This window comes from Cottoperca gobio, chromosome 24 (genome assembly GCF_900634415.1).
Source record: "Cottoperca gobio chromosome 24, fCotGob3.1, whole genome shotgun sequence".
NCBI lineage: Eukaryota > Metazoa > Chordata > Actinopteri > Perciformes > Bovichtidae > Cottoperca > Cottoperca gobio.
The window spans coordinates 14,963,159-14,991,150 of record NC_041378.1 but is presented as its reverse complement, the minus strand read 5'-3'; the positions used below and the strand labels follow the sequence as shown (position 1 = coordinate 14,991,150).

Genomic DNA, 27,992 nt, shown 5'->3' with positions numbered 1-27,992 from the left:
CTCACGGACAAAGCCAATGGAAGACCCTCATACATACACACAAACAGAGGATTAAAGGGAAACACCACTCAAATTGAGAGTTCCAATATGTTATTTCAATAGCCTAGGAAGGTTCAATCAATATCTGTGAACATGAGCTATTCACTCTCCAGAAGCCAGAAACCAGAGAAGTAATTCTCAAACTTGTGATTTTGTCAAGCATAAAGTCTGGAGCTGGTCCGTAGACAATGAACAGGAGACTGATTTTGTGGACCCACAGAATGTTTGTTTTCTTTTTTATACCAAAATGAGCTTTATTCTATTGTAGTTTGTAGTTATATATATATAGTAGTTAGTAGTTAGGTTGTGAATCTACAGTATATACTCAGAACATCCTCCTCTATGAAGCAATTACAGACAACTGTAGGTTTTCATTTTCTCCCCACAGGTCCACACAGGTTGTTAATGAACATGAAAGCATTTAAAAGTAATATGTTGTTTTAAATGAATGAACAAAACGTATTTTTTAACATATTTTATTTGGATTTTACAATACTGATGGTGATTTTCTTTCTCTTTGCCCACAGATAAAGATGAGCCATCCAGCTACATCTGCACTACCTGTAAGCAGACCTTCACTAGCGCCTGGTTCCTGCTCCAGCATGCCCAGCACACCCATGGCATCCGTATCTACCTGGACCACCACCAAGTCAACTGCTCCCTCACTCCCCGCATGGCTCTGCCTCCACTCCCGTGCGGCGATGCCCTGCCCCGCTCTCCTCTCCCCACTTTTCTCGGTGACGCCAACAACCCATTCCACCTCCTCCGCATGGCTGCTCCCCTGCTCAGGGAACACCTCCCACCCCCGGGGTACATGGAGACCCGGCTGCCTGCAACGCCACCCTTTGTCAGCCCTAACCCACCCCCTAGACCGCTTCTCGAGCGACTGGGCCCAGAGGAGATGGGGCTGCTGTCCCAGCACCCCAGTGCCTTTGAGAGGGTGATGCGGATGACCCCCATGGAGCCCCCTTCCATGGACTTCTCCCGACGTCTGAGAGAACTGGCGGGCAACACGACAAATAATGGGGGGCCCACTCCTCCTCTCTCACCCAACCGTGTGCCACCCATGCATCGCTTGCTGAGTCCCACACTTTTCCAGCCTGGTGCCAAGCCCCCGGCATTTCTCACCTATCCCCCTCAGCCGCCCCCTTCTCACGGGGGACACGGTTCTTCCAGCCCTCCTAACACTCAGGGTCAGAACCAGACCCCGGGAAAATCCAAATCCTGCGAGTTCTGTGGCAAGGTTTTCAAGTTCCAGAGCAACCTGATCGTCCACAGACGCAGTCACACAGGAGAGAGGCCGTACAAGTGTCACCTATGTGATCATGCCTGTTCCCAGGCCAGCAAGCTTAAGAGGCACATGAAGACACATATGCACAACAAGTCTGGCTCCATGAGTGGCTCCCCAGAACAGGGAAATAGAGGGGAGGGAGGAGAGGGCGAAGAAAAGAGCAGGGAGGGGAATTCAAGAGGGATGGGGATGGACAATGAGGAGGAGGAGGAAGAAGAGGAGGAAGAAGAAGAGGAGGAAGAGGAGGAAGAGGAGGAAGAACTGAGGAATGGAAATCGGCCAGATTCCAACTTAAGTGAGGACTCCCAGGAGTTCAGCCAGAATAGGGCGAATGGCCCCAGACAGTGTCCTGGGGAGAAACACCTGAGTGGTGGCAGGGACAGAGTAAATGACAGTGGCGGTGTGGGCATCATGCACCCGTACAACCATCTGGACAATCACCTTAGACTTAACCCTAACAAGAGAAGCCTGGAGAGACACCCTAATGGAGATGGTGAAGAAAGGGGTGAAGAAAGAGAGAATGAGAAGGAACAGGGTAGAGAGCGAGTTGTGCAGGTGAACCAGAGGCCTGTGATGAACGGCAGGATCAGTGTATCCGAAGCAGACTCCTTCCCTGGGTTGTTCCAGCGTCGGCCCACCCCCATCACCAGCCCGAGTCCCTCCAACAACAAGAGGATCAAGATAGAGAAGGAACAGCTGGAGCTTCCCCCAACCTTACCCCTCATTTCCCCGGAGAATGTCTACTCTCAGCTCCTGGCTGGCTACGCTGCTTCGCGCCACTTCATCCGAGAACCCTTTTTGGGATTCACAGATTCCCGTCAATCGCCGTTCGGCACCTCCTCCGAGCACTCCTCTTCAGAGACGGGAAGCCTCCGTTTCTCCACCCCGCCTGGAGAGCTGATGGAAGCAGGAAGCGCCTCGGGACGCAGCGGCAGCAGCACTCCTCACCTCCTGCGGGGACCTGGACCCGGCAGGCCCCCAAGCTCTAAGGATAGGAGGAATGACACCTGCGAGTACTGTGGCAAGGTGTTCAAGAACTGCAGCAACCTGACCGTGCACAGACGCAGCCACACAGGGGAACGGCCCTACAAGTGCGACCTGTGCAGCTACGCCTGCGCCCAGAGCTCCAAGCTGACGCGCCACATGAAGACCCACGGGCAATTTGGGAAGGAGGTGTACCGCTGTGACATCTGCCACATGCCCTTCAGCGTCTACAGCACGTTGGAGAAACACATGAAGAAATGGCATGGCGAACATTTGATGGCCAGTGAGGTCAAACTGGAGGAGGCGGACAGAGTTTAAGCCAGCAACCATTAGTTATACAGCCTACAGTGTACACAAGCAAACACTCTCACACACATACACAAAAGCAAACACATGCACACACAAAATCCCTATAACCACTTCTTCAGCTACGACGCTTGGCTGGATAATTTCTCTCTCTTAAAAAAAATTGAGACTGATTGATGTTCATCTTTTTTTCTTGTCACAGAAACTGCCACCTGAGAATATAAACAAAGGGAAACTTTAATGAGGACTTGTCTGGAATGCACAACTTGGTGTTTCTTGGCAAACTGTCTGAGGATTTTATCAGTTAGGAATCCATGGAGCCTTTCTACTGTGCAATAATTTCTGTATTTATTGGATTTTTGTAATGATATTTGGCATGTGCAGGTACATCTTTGTGGGATTTCATATGGAGTTAGTTTTGAAATGTGCTAAAACGTTTTTTTTTTCTAAAGTGCGATGGGAAGAAGTCATCCTTAATACAAATTTTCTTTTTTTTCCTCTCCTTTAAGGAAGCTTATTATCATGTGCGAGTTAAATTGTGCAAAGCAGTTAGCTTTTTAAAGAAAAATAATTGTTTTCTATATTAACTGCAGCAGCGGACTACAATCCACTCCCTCACACAGGCCTAAAGCACTGAATGTCAGCCTGACAATAAAACATCATGCTGGATTTAAAAAATCCAACATTATCTTAAAGACCTGATGAATTTATTCAGGGAATTTGTCCTTTTAAATATTGGCATGTGAATAATTTTAAATGCAGTTACTGTATTGCCGTCCTTGCTTCAGACAGGACATAAATAAAGGTTGCACTTAATGGAGGTAACTTTAATTGATGCTCAGTACATTCCCAATGTAGGATTAAAATACCATATTTAATATGTTGAATAAGAAAAGACTACTTGTGATTAATGTGAGAAGGAGAACAGTCCTGTTTATGGTTTGTAAATATATTCTTTTTTTGATATGTTAAAGTAGCCCCGACTGTACATGAAAGATGGCCTAAAACTAAACAATCAGCAGACCAGCTGCTCGCATCATCCACGGTATATGCTAAGTGTAACTACCATTCATTGTTGCTTTATCAGACCCACTTGATTATCCCACCCACTCCCCTACCCCATGTGTGCTTACTCAAAGGCAATTTGTTAAACTAAAGCTACTTCAACAATTGTAACACGTTCTAAATCATTCTCCATCTCCCTCTCGTGTCTGCCGTGGCATCTCTCTCTGACCCGGGTCGACTTCCCGTGTCCCCTTAGGATCTACAAAATAGTTCCAAATGAAATTCATATCAATATGTGTTAGCGTGTGTGTTCTTCTCTCTGCAGTGTGCTTTAAGCCTCTCTCTCCGACGGCGTCTTTTCACAGTTCACTAGCTCAGATTCATGCATTAGAGCGGCTTTTAAAAGGAAGCCTGTTCATTCGCCTCACAAAGTGATACGGGTTTAACTCCCAGTAACAGATTTTGAGACAGTGTGCATGTTCGTGACTTTTGGGGATTACGGTTTTTATTTTCTGCATAGTTCATCCTGAAATGAATCTGGTAGAGAGAGAAAAATAGGCTATATGAGTTATGATAATTTTGAGCACAGCTGCAATGCGGGCTGGCCAGGCGACCTTGAGTAGGGGCTATTCTTATAGTAAAAATGAAAGATTGGAACTGAGAAATGAAGAGAAAGAAATGGAGGGAGAGAGAGCAAGACCTTGGCCAGGGACAAGAGTCATTCAAATGAAATTGGAAGCATATGAAAAGTGTGTTTTTTTTCATACCCAAATGCACATCTACTGGCCACATCTTATAACGGACCATCAGAGTGAGACAGAGCGAGCGTGAGAGGGAGGGAAACGGCAAAGCCACATGAAAGGAGATTGAGACTACATCTTTCATTTTAATACTGCAAATCATCACAATCATCTTCACTTGAAGGTTTGACATGCTATTGTCAGGTTTTATCTGCGTCATTTAGTTTCGATAGAAAAAAGGATTATACTGTATCTTGAATGCAAATTCCTCTTTTTTTTGTTGTGATTTTTAGAAAGGAAATGATGTTGAGACCACACAGTTCAGTTAGTCCAAAATGAGGCATACAACTATGAACAGTGAAACCCCGACAGAGATACAAATCACACATGGACATTCAGGCTTACGATATGTTTACAGTGTTGAAGTATGCCATTAATTAAATACTCTGTGTAAGTGTTTGAAAATGATAATAAAGTATTGTTTTCGCCAATGTTCTTTCAAATGTTTTTGAATGCCATAGCAGTTTTGTATGATTATCCTGGTGGAGGGATTTTATCTTCATGAATATGTTTCTGTATGATTACTTGTTCACTGTATGGGAAGACAATTTTTTTGAAATGTAATATTGCAGAATAATGCCAGATCATTATTTTTTTCTAACAACAGTGGTGCCATTATTGACTTTTGGTCTCTTTTTTTTTATATTTAATTTTTCTTTTATGTGAATTTCCTGTTGTTGGTTTGGTGAAGCTATCCTCCATGGATGTAAAACAAAATGTTGAAAAAAAAAAGATTACAAGAATGAGATGATCCTAAAGGTAGAACCTTCGGCAGGGGAATGCAATGCATTGTGTGGGAATCCTTTTCCAAATCAATTTTTATGAGACATTCATGAACATTATGTTTTGTTTTTGTTTTTTCTCATGGTTGGTTGAAGGTCATGTGACGGCACTTGCAACTGTAATTTTAAATACATTTTCATATTTCACTTTTCACAACTTTCACTTACACTCTTTGTACAAAAATAGTTTCCTTGTTCTTTTTTTTGGGGGGGGAGTGCATCATTGTGAAAAAAGTGATTTCAGAACAGTACACATCTGCTGTTTCGAACATATATGTATTTTTGTAATGTGTTGAAAAATCAATACAAGAAAGCCAACACTTCAATAAATGTTGCAATTGCTCTATGATTGAAGCAACTTTTCATTCTGATTATTTTATCTTCCTTTACTTCTACCGCCACAATAAATAACACACATAAGAACAGCTCTGATACATCATTGTTTAAGTGTACAGCTACAACTAGAATACACAACTCTATTGTTGCTATACCAACATTACTGCCCATTCCTTGTGAAATACCTCATCTGTTATCAACTTCTGTAACAGACTGAGACAAAATAACATTGTTGGAAACTTAACATCCCACACAAGTGAATCATGCATTTTTACGCTATCAACAAGGTTACATTCAAACCATCAGAAATGGCTACTAATACTATAATATATATAACTCCTAATCTGATGTTGGCTTTAGGGTGTGGAATCTTGTTTTACTGCCAACTACCAGTCAACAGCGGCTAACCCACACAGGATTTAAACTTAGAAAGATATGCCATTTCTAAAATATATACCAAACATACACAAACTAAACATCATCTAATATGTTTTCAATATTATTTATTTTGTGTATTGTGTAATTTAGAGATTCAGATATGTATCTTTAACATATAACAAATAGATTACATAAAGCAGGATAATGAATGAGAGGTCTTCCAGAATTTGACTATCGATCATTTCTACCACTTATACTGTTAAATGTTGGAAATACATAAATTAACGTGTTGTATTATATCTTAATATTGTTTTAATCAGCAGCTACGAAGTCACATTTTCTAGCACTCAAATGTCCATTGAATTTAAACCAGTTAAAAGTCCAGTGTAATAAACATATAATTAAAGTTGCCCTGAGTATGAAATGAATGAATGAAAATAAAATTGATTCACAATGGGATTTTTGTACTTTTAATGTAAGTAAATTGCCAGAGTGCATAAAAAGGCATACAAATAACACAGGTGTCCTGAATGTCCTGAGTGACCCATGGCCTCCTGTCATTTTGCATTTGGGCAAAGCAAGTTGTGTATCTCTGACGTACACGGTTGGCGTTGGTTCGCAATCCTATATTTGTAGGGTCTCGAAAAAGTTTGATGCATGTGTTATAAGAGGAAGGAAGAGAAATGTGACGTCTAAAGGTCTCTGAGTTTATGTTTTTTATGGTTAAAATTCAAGAAATACCTATCATGTTGTCGGTGAGGAATCTTGCTAGCTTGTCCTAATGGGCAAGACAAGACACAGATAGACGGCAGGCACTGAATCTTGATGAGAATCTGACAAATAATATTTCACATTGTGCCACTTTATCAGTGCATTGATAAAAAAAAGCAGCTTCCAAAATGTTTCTTCAAAGATAGTTGTGTACAACTCCCTTGTTCTTAGAGAACAATACAAATGAGAGTGTGAGTCACAGCTTTTATTTCTGAAGGTAGCTGTTGACAGCCTCATGCTTCATAAATGAGTCCTGGCATGAGTGTGGGGACCCATCAGGTATTTCTTGATATCAGGCCAACAGTAGTCAAGCCTGTCCTCGCTTGAGCCTCCAGGCCATTGGATAGCATAACAGAAACATTGCGTGCACAATGTGTGTGTGTGTGTGTGTGTGTGTGTGTGTGTGTGTGTGTGCTAGCTCAAAGAGAAAGCAGGAGAGAAGAGACACAATAGCGTGGAGATAGAGGAATGAAGAAAGGAAAGGAGGCTTGTGCGGGGCGGGTTTGTGTGAGAAAGTCAAATCAGGAGGAATTCTCGATAGTTTCCAGCCCTTGCCAAACACAACGACCCACGAAGTGTCTCAGTGTCACAACATTGTGCATGGTTCAATGTAAAAATGTAATTACTACGTCAAAATAGTCAGAAAAAATAATCAGCTACAAATGGCTTATGCGGATGATGTTTGGAGGATTTGATGTTTGCAGGAAGGATCTGATTGTGACTTTTCCCAACAGTGTGTGTGTTTGTGCCTGAAGGCTGACATCTGGGTGCCATGTTGATGATTTTGGTCTTCTGGTCAGCAGAAATGTGCATGTTGAGAACATGTGACATTCCCAGAGCTCTTAACCTAGAAATGGCACAGCTATCGACATAACATTTGCAATAGCGTGACATTCTACAAACGGTTAGTTTCTGCAGATGTTTTTAATGGATCAAAAAAATGTTTTTAAAAAAGCATTAAAGCTCATAATGTGAAATGATCTTCTCTCTCTCTCCTTTCATATATCTAATTAAAACACAAAGAGGATGCATTTTGTATGGCAGTGCACATATTTTTCTTATCAAAGTGAAGTACTTTTGTGCATTTGTCTTGCAAAATTGCAAAACATATCACAACCTCAAGCATCTTTTTATAAAACTTATTTTGGCCAAACCTTACAGCCCAACTGAACAGTCTATTTTTTAAAGGGCTACTCTCCATGTAATCAGGTGGCCACACATTCCGGCCACTTCTCTGCCACCAGCCCTTCTTGCACAGTTCACATGTGACATGAGGTTAAAAAGCTCTCTTTTAAGCTTGTTTAGGAGAAGGCCCCCCCTACTGTGTGCCCAGCACCGTGGGAGAAAAGTGGCCTCGAGCGCCAGTGGTGAGGAGGTGCCGTATCCTCTTCACCAGAAAGCGCTGGGCAGAGGCCCTGTAGTCACAGACAGAGAGTCGCGGAGCGGGAGATGGGAAATCATGGTTCGGAGTAAAACCACGTCCTCGGGGAACAGGGTGTCAGCAGGGATTGCGGTTCACATCCTGGGCCACACAGAACCACAAGGCCACCGCAGAGACCCGACTTTCCACTGGATCACAGGGCTCAGACCCCACTGGCCTCTCTGTAGATATCCACTCACTAATCTACCGGCCCTGACCAGTACCCAGTCAAACTGTGCTGCCCGCCCAGCAAGTAGACACAGCGACCAGAGTAAATCCGGCCCAGCTGGCTGCTCTTGGGAAAAGGGGATAAAAAAAGGAGGGATGAATAGATGGAGGGAGAGCAGGGAGAGCAATTTAGAAGGGTGGTCAGGAGACAGAGAGCAGTGTGGTCGAGCGTGGTCACTCAACAGCTGTGGCTTGGGAAGATTCTCTGTTCTGGGAGAATCTGACCCAAAGGAACAAAGGCTTTGTGGTCATGTCGAGCGTGTAACTAAAGGACAGGAAATGCAGACTTTTTCCGAGAGAAGAAAAACACTAAAGCCACTCAGTGGGAGGTTTTGGTCGTTTACGGCGCAACCATGTCGTCAAACATCAAATCGGCACTCATCTCAAAGCAGAAATGACAACTTATGGTTGCTATAATTGCCTCCCTTATATTCAGAAAATTCCATAGGAAAGCTAGCATCCATTGTTTGACCTTAGAGTTTGCTTCAACTCTTCTGCATTGCAATCGATAAGACGGACAAGTGTGATGTGATGTGATCCACTTTAACTCTGATTTGCCTTCAACCAATCATGTTTTTATCACTAGGACCTGTCCACACGTACACGGGTATTTTTGTAAACGTAGCAATTTCTTTGCATTTTTGCCTTTTGTCCACATCACAGAGTTTAAGTTCCCTGAGAACAGGATGTTTTGTAAAACTCCAGGGTGAAGATGTTCAGAAACTGTGTTGCCGGGTAGACGGGGAAACCAGTTTTTGGCCTGTATCGTCAGAGTGTGCGGACGAGTGTGAAGACGTGTCGAGCAAAATAACCTTGCTAACAGGACTTTTTACATGTTTACACATAAATGTACAGTTACGCTCATTGAGGAACAGGGGCGTCAGAATGCTACAGAGGTCACTGCTACATTACCCAACACTCCCACGACACCGACCCCGCCACTCCAACGTCACTGGTGTGTGTGGCCCAACCTGCCAACATGGCTTACTGAACGCTTCAATTGCGTTTTCATCTGGATGAAGATTTTTTTAGCCATGTTTGTGTCGAAGGGATTTATCTTTGAGAAGGAGGATAAAACGCTGTTTAACAAAATACCCCTGTACGAGTAGACTAGACCTAAAACAACTCTGTCGGTCTTGACTGCAAAAGCCCTCCTAAACACTGGCCGTCACCTCGCCATGGAAACACAGTCAAGCAAAACGTTTATTTATCTGTGCACTCCAGCCACACCCTTGCCGTCTGCATATTTAAGTCTGCTTCTTTTAGTCTCTTCATCACTCGCTCCTACTGTCATAACCTCACTTGTATCTATTTTCATTTCTCAGTTCTTTGTTCTCTGTTTCCTCTCCCACGCCTGCTTCTACTTGATTGATTCTTTCCAGATAAACTTTCTCTCCTCATAGCTCCCTCCCTATTATTTCAGAGACAAACTCTTTTCTCTTTTTTCCTCAACTCTGTCCCACTGTAATTCCATTGGTGTCAGACCTCCCAGATGGGCCCAGACACAGGTATATAGCTGCCGCGGTGGGGAAGCTTCTCTGCTGTCGGCTTCCTGACGCCCGACCTGCCCCCCGCACACTCTCGCACACCTTGCCTCAGGGGGGTCAGTGTCATTGTTGGCATTGGGGCACATGCTCGTCGTGCTGCAATATTAAATCTTCTCATTTGATTTGGACTGTAATTATGTCGTAAAAACAAACTGGCTGTGAAGCCGTGGCCCGCCAGTGTGATCTACTTTCATCAAGTGCAGACTGGCTTAATTATAGAGTGCGCCGTACACCCATCTTTCACTGGGCAGCTTTTCCTGCTGCTTCTTTAAGCCATCACATTCTTTTATTGTGCGTTAATCACAAGGCAATTGGGCCGCTTGCAATGTCTGGGGGTAGATTTTAACACTGGTTTGTACACATCCTGCAAATTCTGGGGGAGAAAAAAGAAAAAGTCACGAGTTAAGCAGTTGTACATGGTAATGGAATCTGATGCCTCCCATATTTCTGCGGTGTACTTAATGATATGGTTTTCATACCACAAAGGTATTCAAATGTGAGGAATCTCTGCTGAGAATAAAGGATGTGCTGTTCTTTGTGCACTTCAAATTGAGCGTGTGAGGTAAGATGGATAAATAAGTAAATTTGACAATAAATGACCAAATCTCATCAAAGGAAATCACACTGATGTGAACGACTGTAAATAAAACTTAGATCTTTTCCCCGTGGGATTTCATTTCTGTTTCATTATCTTAAGAGGGAGCCATAAAACACTTGAAGGAATAACATTCAAGTATGAAGATCTATGAATTTTATGAGGAAATGATTTCCTCATATAGCCGCTGCTTTTTACAGCCAGACATCTGAAATACATGTTTGTTTAGGCCTGTATGTGCCACATGGTTAAGTCAAACCAGATTCCACCTTCACATCAACTCGCACAGGAGGACGCCAGATGCCAACATGCAACATATGGTAATATGTATATTCATTTTATTTTGCTGCGCTTCATGCAATATGTTTTGGAGCGCTACTTCAAATCACTCAAACGATTAAATGATTTGCACTCTGTATTACATGTCTCAAATTGATCTTCCATTTACATGTTTCCAGTAAAATTGTGTACGGTTATAATGTAGTCAGTTACCAGGAAGGACTTATGGTTGATCATTAAATTAATAATTCATTCAGGAAAATATACAAAATAAACGATCATTGACAAAATTAAAAATCTGGGAGCAGTCATTTTCTCAGAATAAAACCAGGCTACAATTATAATCTTGATGTCAATGCTCAGTGGCTACCAATAAGAGAACACCGCAAGGCTTTATGTCAGAGATGAGAGTGTGAGGCAGGGATAAAGGATGGAGCTGTCTGGGGACTGACCCCTTTATGTCTTAATAGTTGAGCTGAAAAAGAGGGGAGACTATGAAAGCTGAAGGGTCACCAAGGGAGACCTGCCTCGTTTTTGTCCCTCTCCACTGGTCTTTTATGATGGGTTCATCTGTGTTGTGACAGGTGTGTGAAGTGGGCACCTTACTAGAGGTAATTGCCATTTCTCTCCTGTGGGTCATTGTTTGTCCCTATGCCTGAAAAGACCATTAGAAAAGGAGGATTTTAGGTTGTTACAGTGCCAGAGTTAGAGGCGAAGAGTTTGTAATTCTCTCGTTCTCCCAGGAATAAATTGAATAATTATAAAATATTCTGAGTGGGTCCATTAACAGCGTGGTGTGCTGTACATAAACACACCCTGCTGATGCTGCTGTTCTTTAGCTGGAACACACGGCTGTGGCTCCACTGCAGAAACCATTATGGTGCCACGGAGGAGAGTCATAAAGGTGATTAACAGTTGCTTCTAATTAAAGATCAATGGAGAGTCTTTCTGAGGTGATTTGTTATATGAATTAGGATGCCCACTGTCCATTAATGACATCAGGCAATGTCACTGTAACAGATTGGCTATTGATTCACCCTTGTTTGAGACACAGCTCAAACCAAACTGTAGATCATGACTGCTCAAGACGTTGGGATTTGTTTATGAATGCCCCTTTATTCACAGTGTGGTAAAAAGTCAGAGACCCACTCCTCAACCCCCCACATGTTCAGAAATGCATGGCTTTTTATTTAATATATACATTGCATCAGAAGATGGATAGTTTGTGGCATACGTCTTTCTAATGCTGGAGCTGAGGTAGTTGGATTTGTAAACCTGAAGTGAAATGCTCCCAAATCCTGATTTAGTAATCAGACTTCATTACAGATCAGCAATGCATCACAGGGGACATATGCCCATTATTCTAAACACATACTCACGGTTATTTTATGCACTTTACATTTAAAGGTTCTGAGCTACTTACTGTGTGCACATATTGATTTGTCATAGCAGGAAAAGCACATGTATACTTAATGATATTTATGTTGTGCCATTGTGCGCCAGAATGTTCAATATCGTAACTGGCTATCCTATGACATGCAGCCATTGGTAGTAGTATTAGAAAATATACCTTTGTTTGACAAATACATGCGACTGCTTTAAAATGCATATTAGGTTTTATTACAAATTCTTATTCACAAAACAAAATGTGTATTACTGGTAACATGTTACATCATAGGACATGCTTTGACAAGACATAACATTTGTGAACCCAAAAGTAATTTCTTGAAACAAGTTGTTTACACTCCAGTGTGCACCATCAAGTGTGGATAAAGGCAGAGGACTGATGACCTTGAGGTTTTCCCAAGACAACCATTGCACTCTGCTGAAGTCTGCTTTTAGTGCATACGACAAGGAATCGTCTTTACTGATACCTGCAACAAGAGAGTAGTTAAACCCAGTTGTTCCAATACCCTTGGCCTTGTAGGTGTCTCTTGGCTGGACTATACATTGAAAACCAGGGTAAACATATCCAACCTGAACGACAGGGGAACCAACATTAAAATCAAGATAATCTGAAGCTTTGAAAATGTTCTGGTTGCTGCGTATCACGTAAAAAAGTACCTCGGAGGTGCTCGGGTGCACCTATTGGTCTTCCCTCACTTTGTGTAGGTCTTACCTTAAATTTAATAAACAATGATACTTTAACTGACTTCGCAGGGTCGCTGTGTACGATAAAAGTGAATACAAAGGGATCCCTCGTGGTATTTACAAACTTGGAAGTGTACATTTTCGAAAAGCTCCAAGTTCACTAGTTGTGATGTTTTTAGAAAAGGCGGCGACCATGGATAAACAATGTTGGTGGATGGTAATATACTGTAATTACACATATAGAGTAGAAAAGTCTTTGCAATTTTATAATATTTTTTAGGAAAATGTCAATATTCCCACTGGTATCATCTTTTTCCTCTGTCATTATGCCTTTGCATTTCCTGCATTATATACGTTACCCGCTCGCTAGCTTGCAAAGTTGTTAGCTGCGGTGGCTTTAGATGGCGTCCATGTGTTTCCCTTTTTGTCAAATAGCATAATACATGCCCATGCTGTAAGACAGTTATTGGTGTAGATCATTTTAGTACATTTTTATTTGAACTGTTTAGCAGTTAGTTTTCAAGTTCTATTTTTTTTTTTTAAGAAAAAAGTATTACAGTAGCATTTTGAGACTTAAAAACATAAGAAAAGATGTAATGTCCCGCCACAGCCAAGAAGCCAAGGGGCCTATTGTGTGGCAGAGTAAACATTTTAACAATAAAACAAAACATGATGAAATCTTCTCTGCAAACCTAAAACTTTGTCACATAATCATATAAAAGAAGAAAACTTTGACCCAACCCATGACCTGAAGAACATATCCTGCAGAAAGAGATAAACTGTGCAGCTATACGAGACATCTAAATGTGTTTGATAGTGGCACATCCCTTCATTAACATCTTACTCCTCTATACCCAGCTTGAGACTGTGCCAAATGTGCCGTGGTTCTGCATTGTGACAATTTCCGGCACTTCAGATGTGTATTTCCTGGCTTTCTAATCAGAATGCTATTTTGTATCTCAAAAGGGGCTCCATTCAGCCCAACATTAACAGCCCTCGTCTGTGATAATGTGGAGGCTTCGGGCCATAGGCCACCAGCTGCATCCACTTGTCAGTCTTTGGTACAGATGCCCTGTCTGTCTGCTGTGGCGAATGAAACTCGTGGACTAAATTGGCACTTATTGTGCAGAATGATTTTATGTACGCATTTTAATGTGCCTCATCCAATTCCTTAACATGGTTTAATTATCTCCTGACAGCCATCTCAAATTTTAAAATGATTTAAATGGAACGCTCCTGTCCCTCTTCTTATTCATGTCTTTGATTGGCCAGCGGAGACCAAATGGAAAGGCTATAGATCTTTGTATCAAACCCGAATACTCTCAAGCAATTTATCCAAAATCTGCTGGATTTTCTGTGCATCATAGTATTTTCTCATTCAAATCAAATGAAGAGAACTCAATTATGGTGGATCAATAATTCAGCGTTCTCAATTATGCTTTAATTGTAAGAAGCAATATCATCCAATCTTATTGTGTGGCTAGGTGTTGTTGCCTCTGCAGAGCTTTAGCTGATTGTTTATATGAGATTAGAGCCGTGTATCAAGGAAAAGATCAGGCAATGTCACACAGCCTTGGATAGCCAGCAAGTGACACGTGCACAGATATTCTCCCGCACACACTCACATACCCTCCCGAATACACACACACTCTTAATGACACAAACACGTAACATAAAGCCAAATGCTGCCACTAAAATTTGCATGGTGCTCAGTAATGCATTAGTGAACATCACTTGGCAATCTGTTCATACGGGCTTAATTGGATTTTAATACCGCCTCTGATCTTGTTTTCTAATTAACGGCGGTGGCTGGCAACCAAGCAGAACCATGCACCCAGCAACACCTTTGATCCCGGCCATATGGAGTTCCTCCAAGCACGCCGGGGATGTAAAAATCCCTCACCTAGATGTGGGCGAACAACAGGCCCCCAAATCAAAATGGATGGGGTGAGGAAAATGAAGGAGGGTGGAGAATGGAAGAGTGTGGCAAGGGGTGTTGAAGGAGGAAGGGGGGGCGGCACAAGGTGGCGGTGGGGGTGGGCAATGGCATGTGTCATCCACACATCCCGGCGGCATTGTTATTGATTAATTTCTCTCACGATCAGTTGTGATCACAGATACATAAAACATGAGAGGGGGGACCGAATGGCTGTACACCTTATCATTCTTGCTGCCATTCGACACCCCTTCCTTGCTACGTGGAAATGTCAATAGCTTTTCTAATCTGTTTACTTCTCCCCTTGTGGCCACTGCTTTATGCTTTTGATGAAGGGCTGCCAACAACGTGTCCTTTTCTACCCTTGCTTTTCCTGTTTTGGCAGACAGAATGTGGGTATTAAACTTTACATCTGCATAGTCACCCTGGCTCTCTTGCTGTTGTTGTAGTCGTTTAAAAGGATATCACTTAAAGACCCAGTGCAGTTTTTTTAAAATGTGGATTATTTAATAGATATTAAGACAGCTTTGGCGCTCATTTCTGTATACTCAGCCAGATTTGGGAGGCTTCATGTGGCATCAGCATATTGACCAAAGACACCCTGCAGCCTCACAACCACAGGTTTCATGTTAGGCAACATCTCATACTGTAAGGGGAAGAATCTAATTAATTAATGCTCATGGTGCAATTAATCTTAGAGAATTTTTTTTCAGAAAGAACAACATATAAAATATTCCATATTTTCAAAGATCATATACATTTTTTATATATTTTATGCTTTAATCTTCCTTTTACTGTCGCCTGCACAAATACATTCCCATACAAATGAACTGCTTTCTAAATTACAATTCGAGGGAAACACATTTTCTCCCTGATTACAGTCGCAATTTTAAACATGTGGTTAATGTTGTAAATTGAAAGAAAACAAATAAGCAACAAACCTACTTGGTTATGTTTAGACAACTCTCTTGGTTAGCTTTAGTAAAACTTCATGGCTTGGCTTAAAATAAGTAGGTTTGTCACATCTAGCTGATGTGCATGAAGACAGGCTGGTGTAAAAAGGAAAGTAAACGTCTTATCAATACACCAGTATCTCATTAGAGGACATTTTATTTTCCTCTGGGATATGTACTGAAAAAAGTTAAACAGTGTGCTTCTGGTGTCCGTGAAGTACACTTTTGCCTATTAGTGGAGATATTGGATGGGAACCTCCAAACATCAGCCATTTAGACATAAATGTCAAATGCTTTGTCTTTGGGACATACTTATGGAGATGTCTGATCAGAGACTCACTAAAAATATATTTAATTGGGCCATTTCACATGGCCAACCCTGGGCTAAGGTGTTGAAATCCTTATTTTATTGGAACAATTTGTCTTTTATTTTCAAGAACAGGTTGCATTGTGTTATTCAGATGAGTAGGAGCAAAATGTTCCTCATTTGTTTAGAAGAAATGGTCGTTTGATACATGGTATGAACAAAAGTTACAAACTTATTGTCTCATAAATAATAACTACAGTGTAGAACTTTATGTGAAGTATAAAAGATCCCTATGCGGGCACTTTTGCTCAGGAACATTACCATTAGCTCAAGAGAGCGGCAGGTTTAATGTCACTCCTGAGGAGGACAGAATTTGTTTGTTGTGTGAGCTAGATGAAATTGAGAATGAGGTTCACTTTTGTTTTACTGGCCTGTCTACGAGGACATAAGGGATGTTCTTCTTAGTAAAATGACCTCCATTTATGTTCCTTTCTTTTGGCTGATGACTATGAAGAACTTGAGTTACAGTTACAGTAAGGGAATATTTTCTCCAGCAGATTTGATTTGCCAAGTTTAGGAGAGAAGGCAGAATATGTAGTTTAAGACCAATGGGTAAAATAACTTGTAATATTGTAATGGAAGGAATGTGATGACATGTTTGACGACTGCAACTGTATCTTTGGTGTTTTGTAAACCCACTAGGGTTGGGCACTTTGGGTGCATGACAGGACAATAAAGGGAAAAAAAGAAAATGAATCTCTCCTTGTTGAGAGCTAAAGAGAAGATTGACACCACTCTAATGTGTGTAAGATCAATATGAAGCTACCACCAGCGTCCAGTTTAGTTTAGCTCAGTTTAGCTCAAAGAACGGAAACGGGGAAATTGGTAGCCTGGCTCCGTCCAAATGAAAGCAAAATCCGGCACCTCTAAAGCTCCCCAATAAACACGTTAAATCTTTCTGGTCTAATGCGTACTAAAGGTGCAGGTTTTGGTTTTACCAGGGGTTGCTTACACAACTATTTCTTGGCAGGGAGCAGTTACTTCCTGGAGTCTCTGCAGGTTGCCTGGCAATCTCATGTTGAAGCCAAGATTCCTGCAGAGTAAACAAATGAGATATGTGTTAATTAGTGATTTTGTTACCTTTGGAGCCATGCTAGTCATTTGCCCCTGTTTTCCATCTTTAAGCTAAGCTAAGCTAAGCTAAGCTAACCAGCGGCTGTCTGTGGCTTCATATTTATCATAAAGACATATCAGAGTGCTATTAATCTTCTCTTCTAACTTTTGGAAATAAAGCGAAAAAATATTAAACTACTTCCTTGATACCCAAGCCCCTTTCACGCATGCACTGCAACCCATAAATTATCCAGACATTACCCGGAGGAGCTGTATGTGGGATAGTGTGCAGCATATCTGTGAGGATTCTCCATCATGTCAAGTCATGACAGCTGGACTTGCTGTGTATTCTTGAGGGCATTTCACAAGTCATCCTGCAGGCTTTAACAGTTCTGCTGACTGGTGGGTGAGGTCATCAGTATTTAACCTCTATGGATGGTTAAATCCATGACTTCAAGTGAGCGTAATGATATTACACAAGACAATATGGTATTCATCCATGCATGGTGATTTTATTTAGTTCAGCAAGCTGCCATTTTGCTGACAGAAAGCAGCTCATTACCTATGCATCAATTAAAAAACCTGAGCAAATGTGACAAATTTCATATCTACAACAGTTTGATTGACAACCAGACGGATGGTGTTATTGAAGGGTGTCACATTTCCCCAATACTGACAGATACAGTGTTTTGGGTAAGTTTACATTAACACAATTTGTACGTAGCAATATCATTAGTCGAGGGAATGTAATTCTTATAGTTATGTATCTTTAAGTGTTGATCAACGACAGCTCTGATTAAAGAGTGTTTAACTCCACACAGACACTCTCATGTTGATGTTTGGCAAATCATCACGTCTTTTATTCTTACTTTTGCAGAGAGGCACTCTGACATCATATGGCCTTCTACAACAAAAGCAAAGAAGAAGGAAGGCCTTAAAGTTCCCGCTAGTGATTGCACCTTAATAATAATGCCTTTTTACATGCTGGTTGTTTGTCCTTCGCAGGGCAATTATTTGAACAATGTGTATGTACTCTTTTGAAGAGGATTGTGACATATTGTGCCCTGGCTAATGACTAGAAATGCGTCAAGACTAAAGTGAGGATTCTAATGAAGATGGTTGACGAGGCCTGAAAGCCTTCTCTTTATTTTATATGAAACTCTTTCTTTTTATAACAGAAATCCTTGCCCTCCTTAAATGATCAAATTGTCCTTCGACCGCAGCATGTCACAAAGTTTCAAAATGTTCTATCAAAGACACTTTCAAGCACATTGAATGCTATGTTTATTTAAGTGGTATACTTGATTTTGGAGTCCTTTCTCTTACAATTTAATGGACGACAGAAATGGCCTTAGCTGATTTGAAACAATCACATGCTAATGACTGACTCAATTCCTGCCATGCTAATATGTTGTGTGCTTGACATGTCTATATATTAAATGTCAATAGAAAAGTTAATTACAAACATTGCTCTAGTCACGCTCTGAAAAGATTCAGCATCAGTTTAGTTTAAGCACAATGCCACAGTCTCCAATTAATCACACTTTACTTTTAATTACTGTTACCTTTTGTACAACATATATAACATATTCAACATAAGTACAGCAATATTTACATCGATGTTTAAACTCGAACAGACTTCTTAGTGGGGATAAACAGACACCGACACTGATATTGATATCAGTCTCAAAAAGTCTGTGTAGTCTTTAAATCTAGTTTTTAATATATATATATATATATATATATATATATATAATTTTGACCAATTTGTTTCTGCTTTAAAAAGACACCTACACTTCTTGAATTGTTATTCCTGTTTATTTTAAAATGTATTATTTTATTAATAAATAACAACTTATTACATTTAAATATATGTATTTATTTGTTACATTTAGTTTTACAAATATAGGAAAACAATGTTTGAGTCAAGCTTGATGTCTCCTTACACAGATTGATCCCAGCTTGTTAATTAAATACTGGTATCGGATCAGTACTCCGTATAGGCCAATACTCAAAGCCCAGGTAGCAGTTTTGGGCCTGAAGAAGTTAGATAGATACATTGCTAATTCTTACTTACAAGTCTAGTCAATTACAGTGATAAACATTTTGAAATCTTCTTCTGATATAAAAGAAAGTAGTTTTTACACATCATTACAATATTGTCTGGAAAGTACACCTTTGTCCCACGTCAGCTGGCCCGTGCCACAGAAGCTGCTCCACCAGTTTGTCTGACAGTGACACACAGGCCTATTATTCAAACTGTTACAACAGACAAAGGGTCACACTACATAATAACTCCAGTTATGACATTATTTTAACAGCAACTAAAGAAATAAATAAATTGTGGAAGTGTTTAATTTGGTTGCATAAGAAGGGGAAACTGCTGAGCACACCATGTAATAAATACACCAAAATAGAACATGTTACTTGGATGGCAACAAGAAATGTATATTTGACTAAAACCTTGATGAGCTCAGGTATTTTGAAAAGTAACACAACCTCTTTAGTTATGTGATGAATTGTTATTCCTTAAGATTACAGTCACACAATATTTAATTTAAGTTTGGAAAGGGATCGACGCTGAGGTTTGGATACAGCAGAGTTGTCATATCAAGGGGATCAAGGTTTTAGCCATCAAATGTGTGGGGGCTGCACTTTACAATAAATATAATACATGTTGCATCTTTAAGCTCAGTTTGTCAATCAAGACGATAATTTGACCATAACATGATAATTGTGGGATACTGAGATGAAACAAGAGAAGATTTAAATTGATCCTTGGCTTAATCAGGAAGAGAGAGACACAGTAAAACAAATATGAAAACTCCCACATGGGATCCTCTTTGAAATTCTTCTAAAGGTAAATGTACTTTCTGTGTACTGTATATACGCGTAAAGAAGATATGTGTTTTGCTGGGAGTCGAGGTCTAATTATGGGTTCCACAGAATAGACAAAAAAAAAGTCTCTCTTCTCTTCTCACACACGTACACATGCATGCATCATACACATTGCAACGTCCACAGCGGTGTACACGCCCAGTGTACTTAGCCCAGGGTGATTCTGGCACAGATACAGAAACCAAAAGACAAGTCATATCAGCAATGCAAACCATCCCTCGGGTCAAAAGTGATCAAGTGAAATACCAAAGCGAGTTATAGACTGAGGAGCAGTTGGGTTCAAGCGCTGGAATGAGCCACCTTGCTCAATCAGTATTGTGAAACAGTTTGAATCAAACAGTGGGGCTTCTATTAGCTTTTGAGTCAAGATCAAACATTTATCTGTCTTCCTATAAACAGACCCATACAGTCAAGAGACAAATATATATTTATAAATTAGTTTTAGTCACTGATTGCATAGAAATGATAAAGTCAAAACTCTTATGTCTTATGGAAGCACCACATGTTTATGCCAGAGCATTAAGGACAGGAATACAGGTTGTCTCCCATAGAAGAGGAAGGCATTTCAAAAGAATATGGTCAAGTCAGAAGCCTTTTGTCACATGGCAATTCACTCCTTTTCTGCCTGCCGTCAAAGAGGAGATTAAGTTGTCAAAAAGTGGGTCCTGGTCCAGACTGGTCTTTTGAGTGGATATTCACTAGTCTGATCTCCACCACTGCTAATAGACAGAGCTCAAAGGAGAGCATGGAGAACAGAGGAGGGAGAGGGGTAAGAAGGCTTTAGGATCACTTTACCTGGATTCGGCAGTGTGGCGCTGGTGGATTAGTGCCCCGGGCCTCATGGCGCGCTAGTCTGCAAACACCCCCATAACACTGTTCTACAGGTACAAACACACATGCACACACTTGCTCATTTATAGCACAGTGGCCAGTAAACACACAAACACATGAATTTTATTTTGCACAAGCACATGTGGGTGGGTTTTGCCCTTACATCCAAACCAAGCGTCAAGTGAAGCCAATATTGAAAAGCCTTAAACTTGCATTCTCCCTAATAGCCAGCAGGGAGCGACTCCACTGGTTGCAAAAAGAAGTGTCATTGTATAGAAGTCTATGAAAAAATGATCCAACTTCTTGTACATGGCTACCTAGTGATTGACAAGTCTGGTGTGGGTGTTGTCTTTTGTCAACTTTAACCCTTTCACAGTGCGTTTTAAATCCATGAAAGTTAATTGTAAGATCACTCTCTTGTCACCCTCTTGTGTTACTTCTGGTTTCAAAAAAACAGTATGTCGACGGCCAAAATGTCAAACTCGAGGCTTCAAAACGGCAGTCCACAAACCATAGTGAGAACTTCCACTTCTTATATACAGTCATGGTCCAAACACACACATGCTTTTAAATGCATAGTCATGTACCTGCAAACATATAAACACTGATCTATATGCTACACACAACTAAATGCCCAGTGATCTCTATAGTTTCGCAACATCTCGGCAGCAATAGCCCAGATGGAATGCAACCAGATAAAACAACCACTCTTAATTCCAGTGGCTTAGAAAACTTATGCACTGATTTCTGGCTTCTGTACAGTTGGGATGCCTCACACAAACTTTCTTCGACATCCTAGAAGCTTTTAGAAGTCTGTTCCTGGTCTGATACCACTCTGTAAGGTCACTCACTCATCCAGAACTGCAAAACCATAACCCATAAAGGAGAAAATACAGGTTGTTCTTGGCAGGGAGGAGAGAAAACCTCTACAGCTCTATCCCTCTCTGCCGCCTCTGCCTGCTCTCCCCCCAGTCACTACCTGATGACTTCTCCATCCGTTTTAATTGGTAATTATTTTGCGGGGTTTAATGCCTTTATTCAGACTGTCAGTGTGGAGTCAGGAGAGGAGGATTAGGTGCCCCAGGGGGACGAGACACTGGCACGGCCAGGACAGCTCATTTTTACACGGGCAGGGGAGGAGGACAGCTCATCTTTGATCCGGTTGGGGCTTCGCAGGCCAGAGGGGTGACAGCTGCACTTTCTTTAGCCCACATTTGAATTTGAATTCTATCTTAGGATGCAGCGCGCCGCGGACTTGGCAGGGCAGTGGGGTAATCTGCTCGGCACAAACGCCCGGGCCTTTTCTTCCTGTGTGCCCTCGCAGAGATTGGAGTAATTAAAGTTAAATGGAATGCATTAAAAACTCACTTGTGCCGAGGCTGTGGCGGCCGTGCCAACAGTGAATGGGCTGGGGCTGTCCTTTTACGCTACTCTAATCCTGCAGAATATATGTGTGCCCCATGACTTTGATGCTACGGTACCAAAGCATCGGAAACGGCTACCAGTGGAGCTACAACTGACTGCTGGCTTTCACCTCAGAAGAACATCTTGGAGAGCAAATTCAGCTGGATTCTGACATTGGCAGGAGGTTGCATGGAATCGGCTCGGAAAGGCTATTAGCACTTTCCAGACTCACATGTCAATGTAAGTCTGGAAAATTGCTACACTTTGAGGTGCGGTCTATTTATATACCACACACTGCCTTTTTCCCTGACCTGTGGTAATATTTAGAGTGAATCCTGACTAGCTGTCTATAACACATTATGAACTTGTACTTCGAATTGTTCTACAAAAGGTTGGCCTCTACATGAAGAACGGCTTTTCATGCCAACAAATGCTGGCTCTTTGCAGAAAAGATGGGCGCTCCCAGTTTGTCAACCATCTTGACGTGGACAGTAATTGCAGCAAACCTTCTCCTATAGCCATAGGCTGGCAACCAAACCTGCTCTTCAAAGTGTATGTCAAGAGACTTGAGGCATCAGACACGAAGGTAATTGTCGCCGTCTTTCATTTTGGAAGAATGTGGACAGAGACAAAGAGGAGCAGGCTACAAAACTATCATCATAATCTCTCGCTGGCTTTGTGTGTGATCCTCAAGCCCTTCTAATGAGAGGAGATACGACGGGGAGGAACATAGGGTGTGGGAGGACAGTAAAAAAAAGTATTTGGTGAAACAGAAAATACATAAGAGAGAAAAAAGAGTAAAGGGACATTAAGCTCACTGAAGTTATCTTCCATGTTTACTATCTAGAAGGCGAATAAACATACACACAGATCAATAAATCTATCAGTCAGTGACCGGTCTTTCAGTCTGTACAACTAACAAACAACTCTTTATCCAGAAAAGAGTGAAAAGAATTGCTCCAGCCAGCAAACAGTCATTACACACACGTTTCCCAGGTTTCACAGTAAATGCCTACAGCCAAAAGCATGCACAAATTTGTCCGATAGCGTTACATGATATACCAAATATTTCCCTTTTGGCCCATGAGGGACCAGGTGTATAAACATGGTGGCAACCTAGTTTTGCAGCACTATTTGACATTTTATATTACATTATTACTTTTTTAAAACCAGAAAATATATTGTCCAAAACACACCAAACAACACAAGCCAAATGCTTCAGTGTGCCAAATTTGGTTGCATTCTTGGAAGGGCAAAAAGTCTAAATGACAGTGACCTCTCTGCAGTTCTCAAGATTTCCTTCAGTGTTTGAATGCCCTTTATCTTACCTGAACTTCCCATTATGCCCTGCCTGGTTACATCCGACATCTGCCTGCTCCTTCACAGTTATTCTTCTTTGTGTTGGCTGTGACAAAAGCTAAAATCCCAAACATACTGGTCAAGGTGTCATCATTGTCTGTATGATACATTTTGGAGGAGAGCAATGTAGCCCACTATCGTGCCACCAGCACCACCAAAGCTTGTTGAATAACACGCATTACAGGTAACTTTTGAATTACAGATAACTAGTGACTCTGTTCGAATTGTAATAAGTAATGTCACTATCTTAATTACTTTATCAAAGTATGTAACTTATTACATTTGATACATTTTGATTACTTGATGATGAAAGTAAAGAATGGGGAGACGGACGGGGTGAAGCCACAAAACACACTTCAAACAGCAACAGACAGATTTACAGGCCGAGCAGACAGACAACTGTCCCTCTCAATGACTGTCCTCGTTTATCGACGTACACTCATGTGTCTTGACATTACACCTACCAGGTCATGATTGAAGTTTGTCTGCATTGCATACATCCTCTCTATAAGTGCAAAATCAGGAGAAAGTGTCACAATTACAATCATACTACTATTGTCTGTAATAAACAGGCAAGCTGGTGCTTCTGTGGAGGGGGGGATTTGAGTGCTTGTTCGCTTAAAAGTGAAAAGAATCCCTGAATAACTAATTATAAAGCATCTGAATACCAATATAAGACCTTGGTTTATACTTTTGTGGACTTGATTAGTGGTGATTTGTCTATTCGCTGACAGACGCTTGATGTTGGTGAGATAACGGAGAAAAAAAGCCCAAGCTTTTGGCTGTGAAGCCCTATTATTCATGGGCAGCAGTTGAGTGTGTATTTCCATTAGATGTGTGAAGGCCTCTAAGGTCTAAGAATGCACTTTAATAGATACCTGTCAAATGTAATTAACTATGTTTTTCCTATATCATACGCTTTCCCATCGCCTCCAGCCAGAGGCTCCACAGTGTTTGTGTGTGTGTATACAAGTACACATGCGTATGTGTGTCTGTGTGTGAGAGAGACAAGAGTCTGTCTCAGCGCCTTTTGCCACCCAGCGATTGGAGACAGTTTTAATTGCAGCATGACAACCACAAGAAAGGACCAGAAGCCCCATAAAAGCCAAAGCAAGCTGGCAGCCGTCCCACAGTGGAAAGCTAGCCATGCCATAATTACAGGTAAAAAGACCTCTAGCACTGTAGCTCAGCACCGTGTTTATTTGACACCAATCATGCAACTATGCAGGTATCCCAACAATAACGCGCTCTGTCCCGACAGGACTGAGGTGCCTCTGAGAAAAGACTTGGACATCACTGGTAATCAAGGAATGTCTTCTTGTGGCTCGGAGACCAAACCCTTGTCAGAACATGAAAGTGAGCGCAGAGACCTTGATTTTAAAGAGCTCTGATGAATTTGCCAGTGCAAGTTACATTGTTCCCAGTCAGAGAGGAGCCTCGCATGGCATCAATAATTCATTTTACAAGACTCACTTCTGCCTCCAGTGAGCAGGTCGATTTAAACGTTTTGATATCCACATCCAAGGGCGCAACGGGCCGTCAGTGACACCTGCCCTCCGTAGTAGGAATACATTCTTTTCTCAGCTGAATCAGAGATGATCACCTGCGCTCATACTAGCAGGAGGTTTGAGATGCATTGACTTATTTTCTTTGTAGTTGTAGAGTATTTGGATTTGTATGAGCAGAGGGGTGTTTAATGGCTGTATGCTTGATAGCACGCACATTTAGCCCGGCCTATGGGAGGAGCAGGGTTGTCTCTCAAAGTGACAACTGGGGTAGAAAAAGAGCTCCAGGGTGACAAACGAAAGAAATGTGTTGGGACCTTCCTTTAGTGTACACTCGAGAAGATTTTAAATACGCTCAACCCAGTCAAGTCATGTCCCAATTTTAAGCAATCCCATTGGTAATCATACCAATACACTAGCAGTGTAAATCAAAAGCATTTTAGTGACAGCATTGGTCTCTATTTGGAAATCCAGACCCTAGCACATAAATCTCACCTCTGTAAGTGCTTTACGAGAGCACAATGTGTGTTTTATGTGTTCTTTACGAGTGTGGAAAGGCCACGTCTTGAATGACACTCACTGGCAGAGCCATTGGGGGGGGGTGGGGGTAGGGGTGGGGGGCACACAAAACATAAAACATATGCTCACTTTCAACTAAGAAGGTATGAGTGAAAATACACTGCAATATGTTTCCTCTCACCTTTTTTTGTTGAGTTATTCATTCACTGACTCTGTTATTTACTTGTATTGTGGTTGTGGTGATTTACTTGTTAGGTAATGACTGTCAAGGCAATTGGCTGCTAAAGTGGTGAACCGGCGCTCAAGTGAAGGGCAGTGTTTATCACAGTATTGACTTTCTGACGAGGTGCCACAAACTCTTTTGTCACTGATGCTGGGCTACTGGAGGATATGGCCGAGGGAGGCCACATGACCCACCAGCTCATACTATCACTGCCGTTTTATTCTTTAATCAGGTTTTCTAACTTTTGTACAATTTTTGGTCATGTTGAAGAGTTAAGATAACGCTAAACCTGGCTCATCCAATCAGGTGAGGAGGTGGATACTGCATAAAGAACATTTTTACTGAAAATGTTATATACTACAGATTACCATTGGTTCATTGTTGGTTGGCTTTTATGACTATTGCGCCAAGATCTTGGATTAATTTTTCAGAAATGTCCGAGAGCTGTTTCAGTGTCGAGATCCTTACGTTAAACTCACCATTAAGAAGCTTTTAGAATCAGTCAACTGAGTCACAGTTTGGGTACATTTTATATTTTGAATTCATCCAAAAATCTAAATTTCTAATTAATGCATTGAAAATTCCACCATAGGATATATTAGATGTCACTTTTGACAAGTTGATTTCGGAGTGTTGATCTGTGTTCCCAGGGGACTCTTGGCACTTGCAAACATATGGTGTCCATCTGTCTCTTCATATTCCAACGATGTCATTGATCTACTGTCAAATTCAAAAGATACCATTTTGCAACCAACTCTATTCTTACTTCATGATGATTCTATGTAGTTAAAGTCAACGCTACAGAATGTGTTCCTTCGCTGGTCAACAGTGAAGATATTATTTGTTCAGCAATGGATACCAGTACACACGTTTCATTGTGGAAGGGAGTTACAGTGCATGCAGGATGTTGTGGTTATGGAGCTTTTTACTGCCAGCATTCACAAAGTCCAGGCTTTTAAAGAATAGAAATAGGAAGAATGCACCAGTGATCCGACTGCTTACCAGATGAACTTTACTGATTGTATTTAAGATGAGGATACAACAACCTTTACTTGTTCTCCTTACTTTGGTCATATGCTTCACATTCTCTGGTGGTGCATCACAGTGGGCTGAGTTTGATCAGTAGGGAAACGGGTTGACTGGCCACCAGCCCTTTTGTCTGTGTCACTTAGCACTGATGAACTCTCCGCAGAGCTTCAAAAGGGAGGCAGAGAAAATCAGGAGACCACACACAAGCATGAGAGGGAGGGTGGTCTCTGATCTGTCGACAGAGAAGATGAACCAGGGGGATTTCATACCTGGAGTGATATTATGTCATCTGGTTCAAGTCAATGTGAAGTGAGACATGACTATACTGCTGATTTTAAAGACATGTTGTTTTCATAAATTCTGATGATCAATTCAAGGAGTTACAGTTTCTTGTGTAATGGTGACACTGAATGCCACCTGTGAAACTCATTTTATTTCAGTAATTATTCTACATTTCCCAGGCACAACAAGTACTGATATCTCATAGAGCCTACTGTCTACTTAAACTCTTATCTCTTCCTCTTTTATAATGCATTTCCCTAAGTATAATGGTTAAGGCTTGGTATATTACTGGGAGACTGGCAACAAGGAAATAGTCAGAGAAATGTATTTCGGGAAATACGCTTATTTACCTTATTGTCGAAAGTTAGATGATTGATACCACCATTGTCAAACTTTTTATCTAACCCTCAGCAAACAAGTGAATAGGCCTATTTTCCAAGATAACTAAGTAACACACATCATAGACTATATATAAGAAGTGAACGCCCCCCCCCCCCCCCCATACAGTTGTCATAATTGGTAATATTAGCTATTGGGTCCAATATTAAAAATGTTTATCTCTGCTGTAAAGTTGGGCATTTTAACATGGGGGTCTACGGGGATTGACTTGCTTGCAGCGCAGAGTACCAAACACTAGGTACAGTATGTGCATAAATTGACACACAAAGACCCACCCACACACATGTACAGTGTGCACATGAATTCGGAGACACATGTGCTGCTATGAGCTACTTAAATGCTCTTGATTTGCTTGCGCTACAAGATATCCAACCATGCATGT

At 41.3% G+C, this 27,992-nt stretch overlaps 2 protein-coding genes across 4 annotated transcripts in view; one reads left to right on the top strand and one right to left on the bottom strand.

Annotated features, from left to right (window-relative positions):
- The window catches only part of bcl11bb (BCL11 transcription factor B b), a 31,272-nt gene extending 25,711 nt beyond the window's left edge, over positions 1–5,561 (top strand). For all 3 annotated transcript variants that reach the window (XM_029425575.1, XM_029425577.1, XM_029425576.1), the window contains exon 3: positions 567–5,561. In XM_029425575.1, coding sequence (XP_029281435.1) covers positions 567–2,632 — 2,066 coding nt within the window. In that variant the 3' untranslated portion in view covers positions 2,633–5,561. The remainder of the gene's footprint in view (positions 1–566) is intronic.
- Positions 1–27,992, bottom strand: part of LOC115003692 (poly(A) polymerase type 3-like) — a 981,812-nt gene that overhangs the window by 845,791 nt on the left and 108,029 nt on the right. The window lies entirely within an intron of this gene.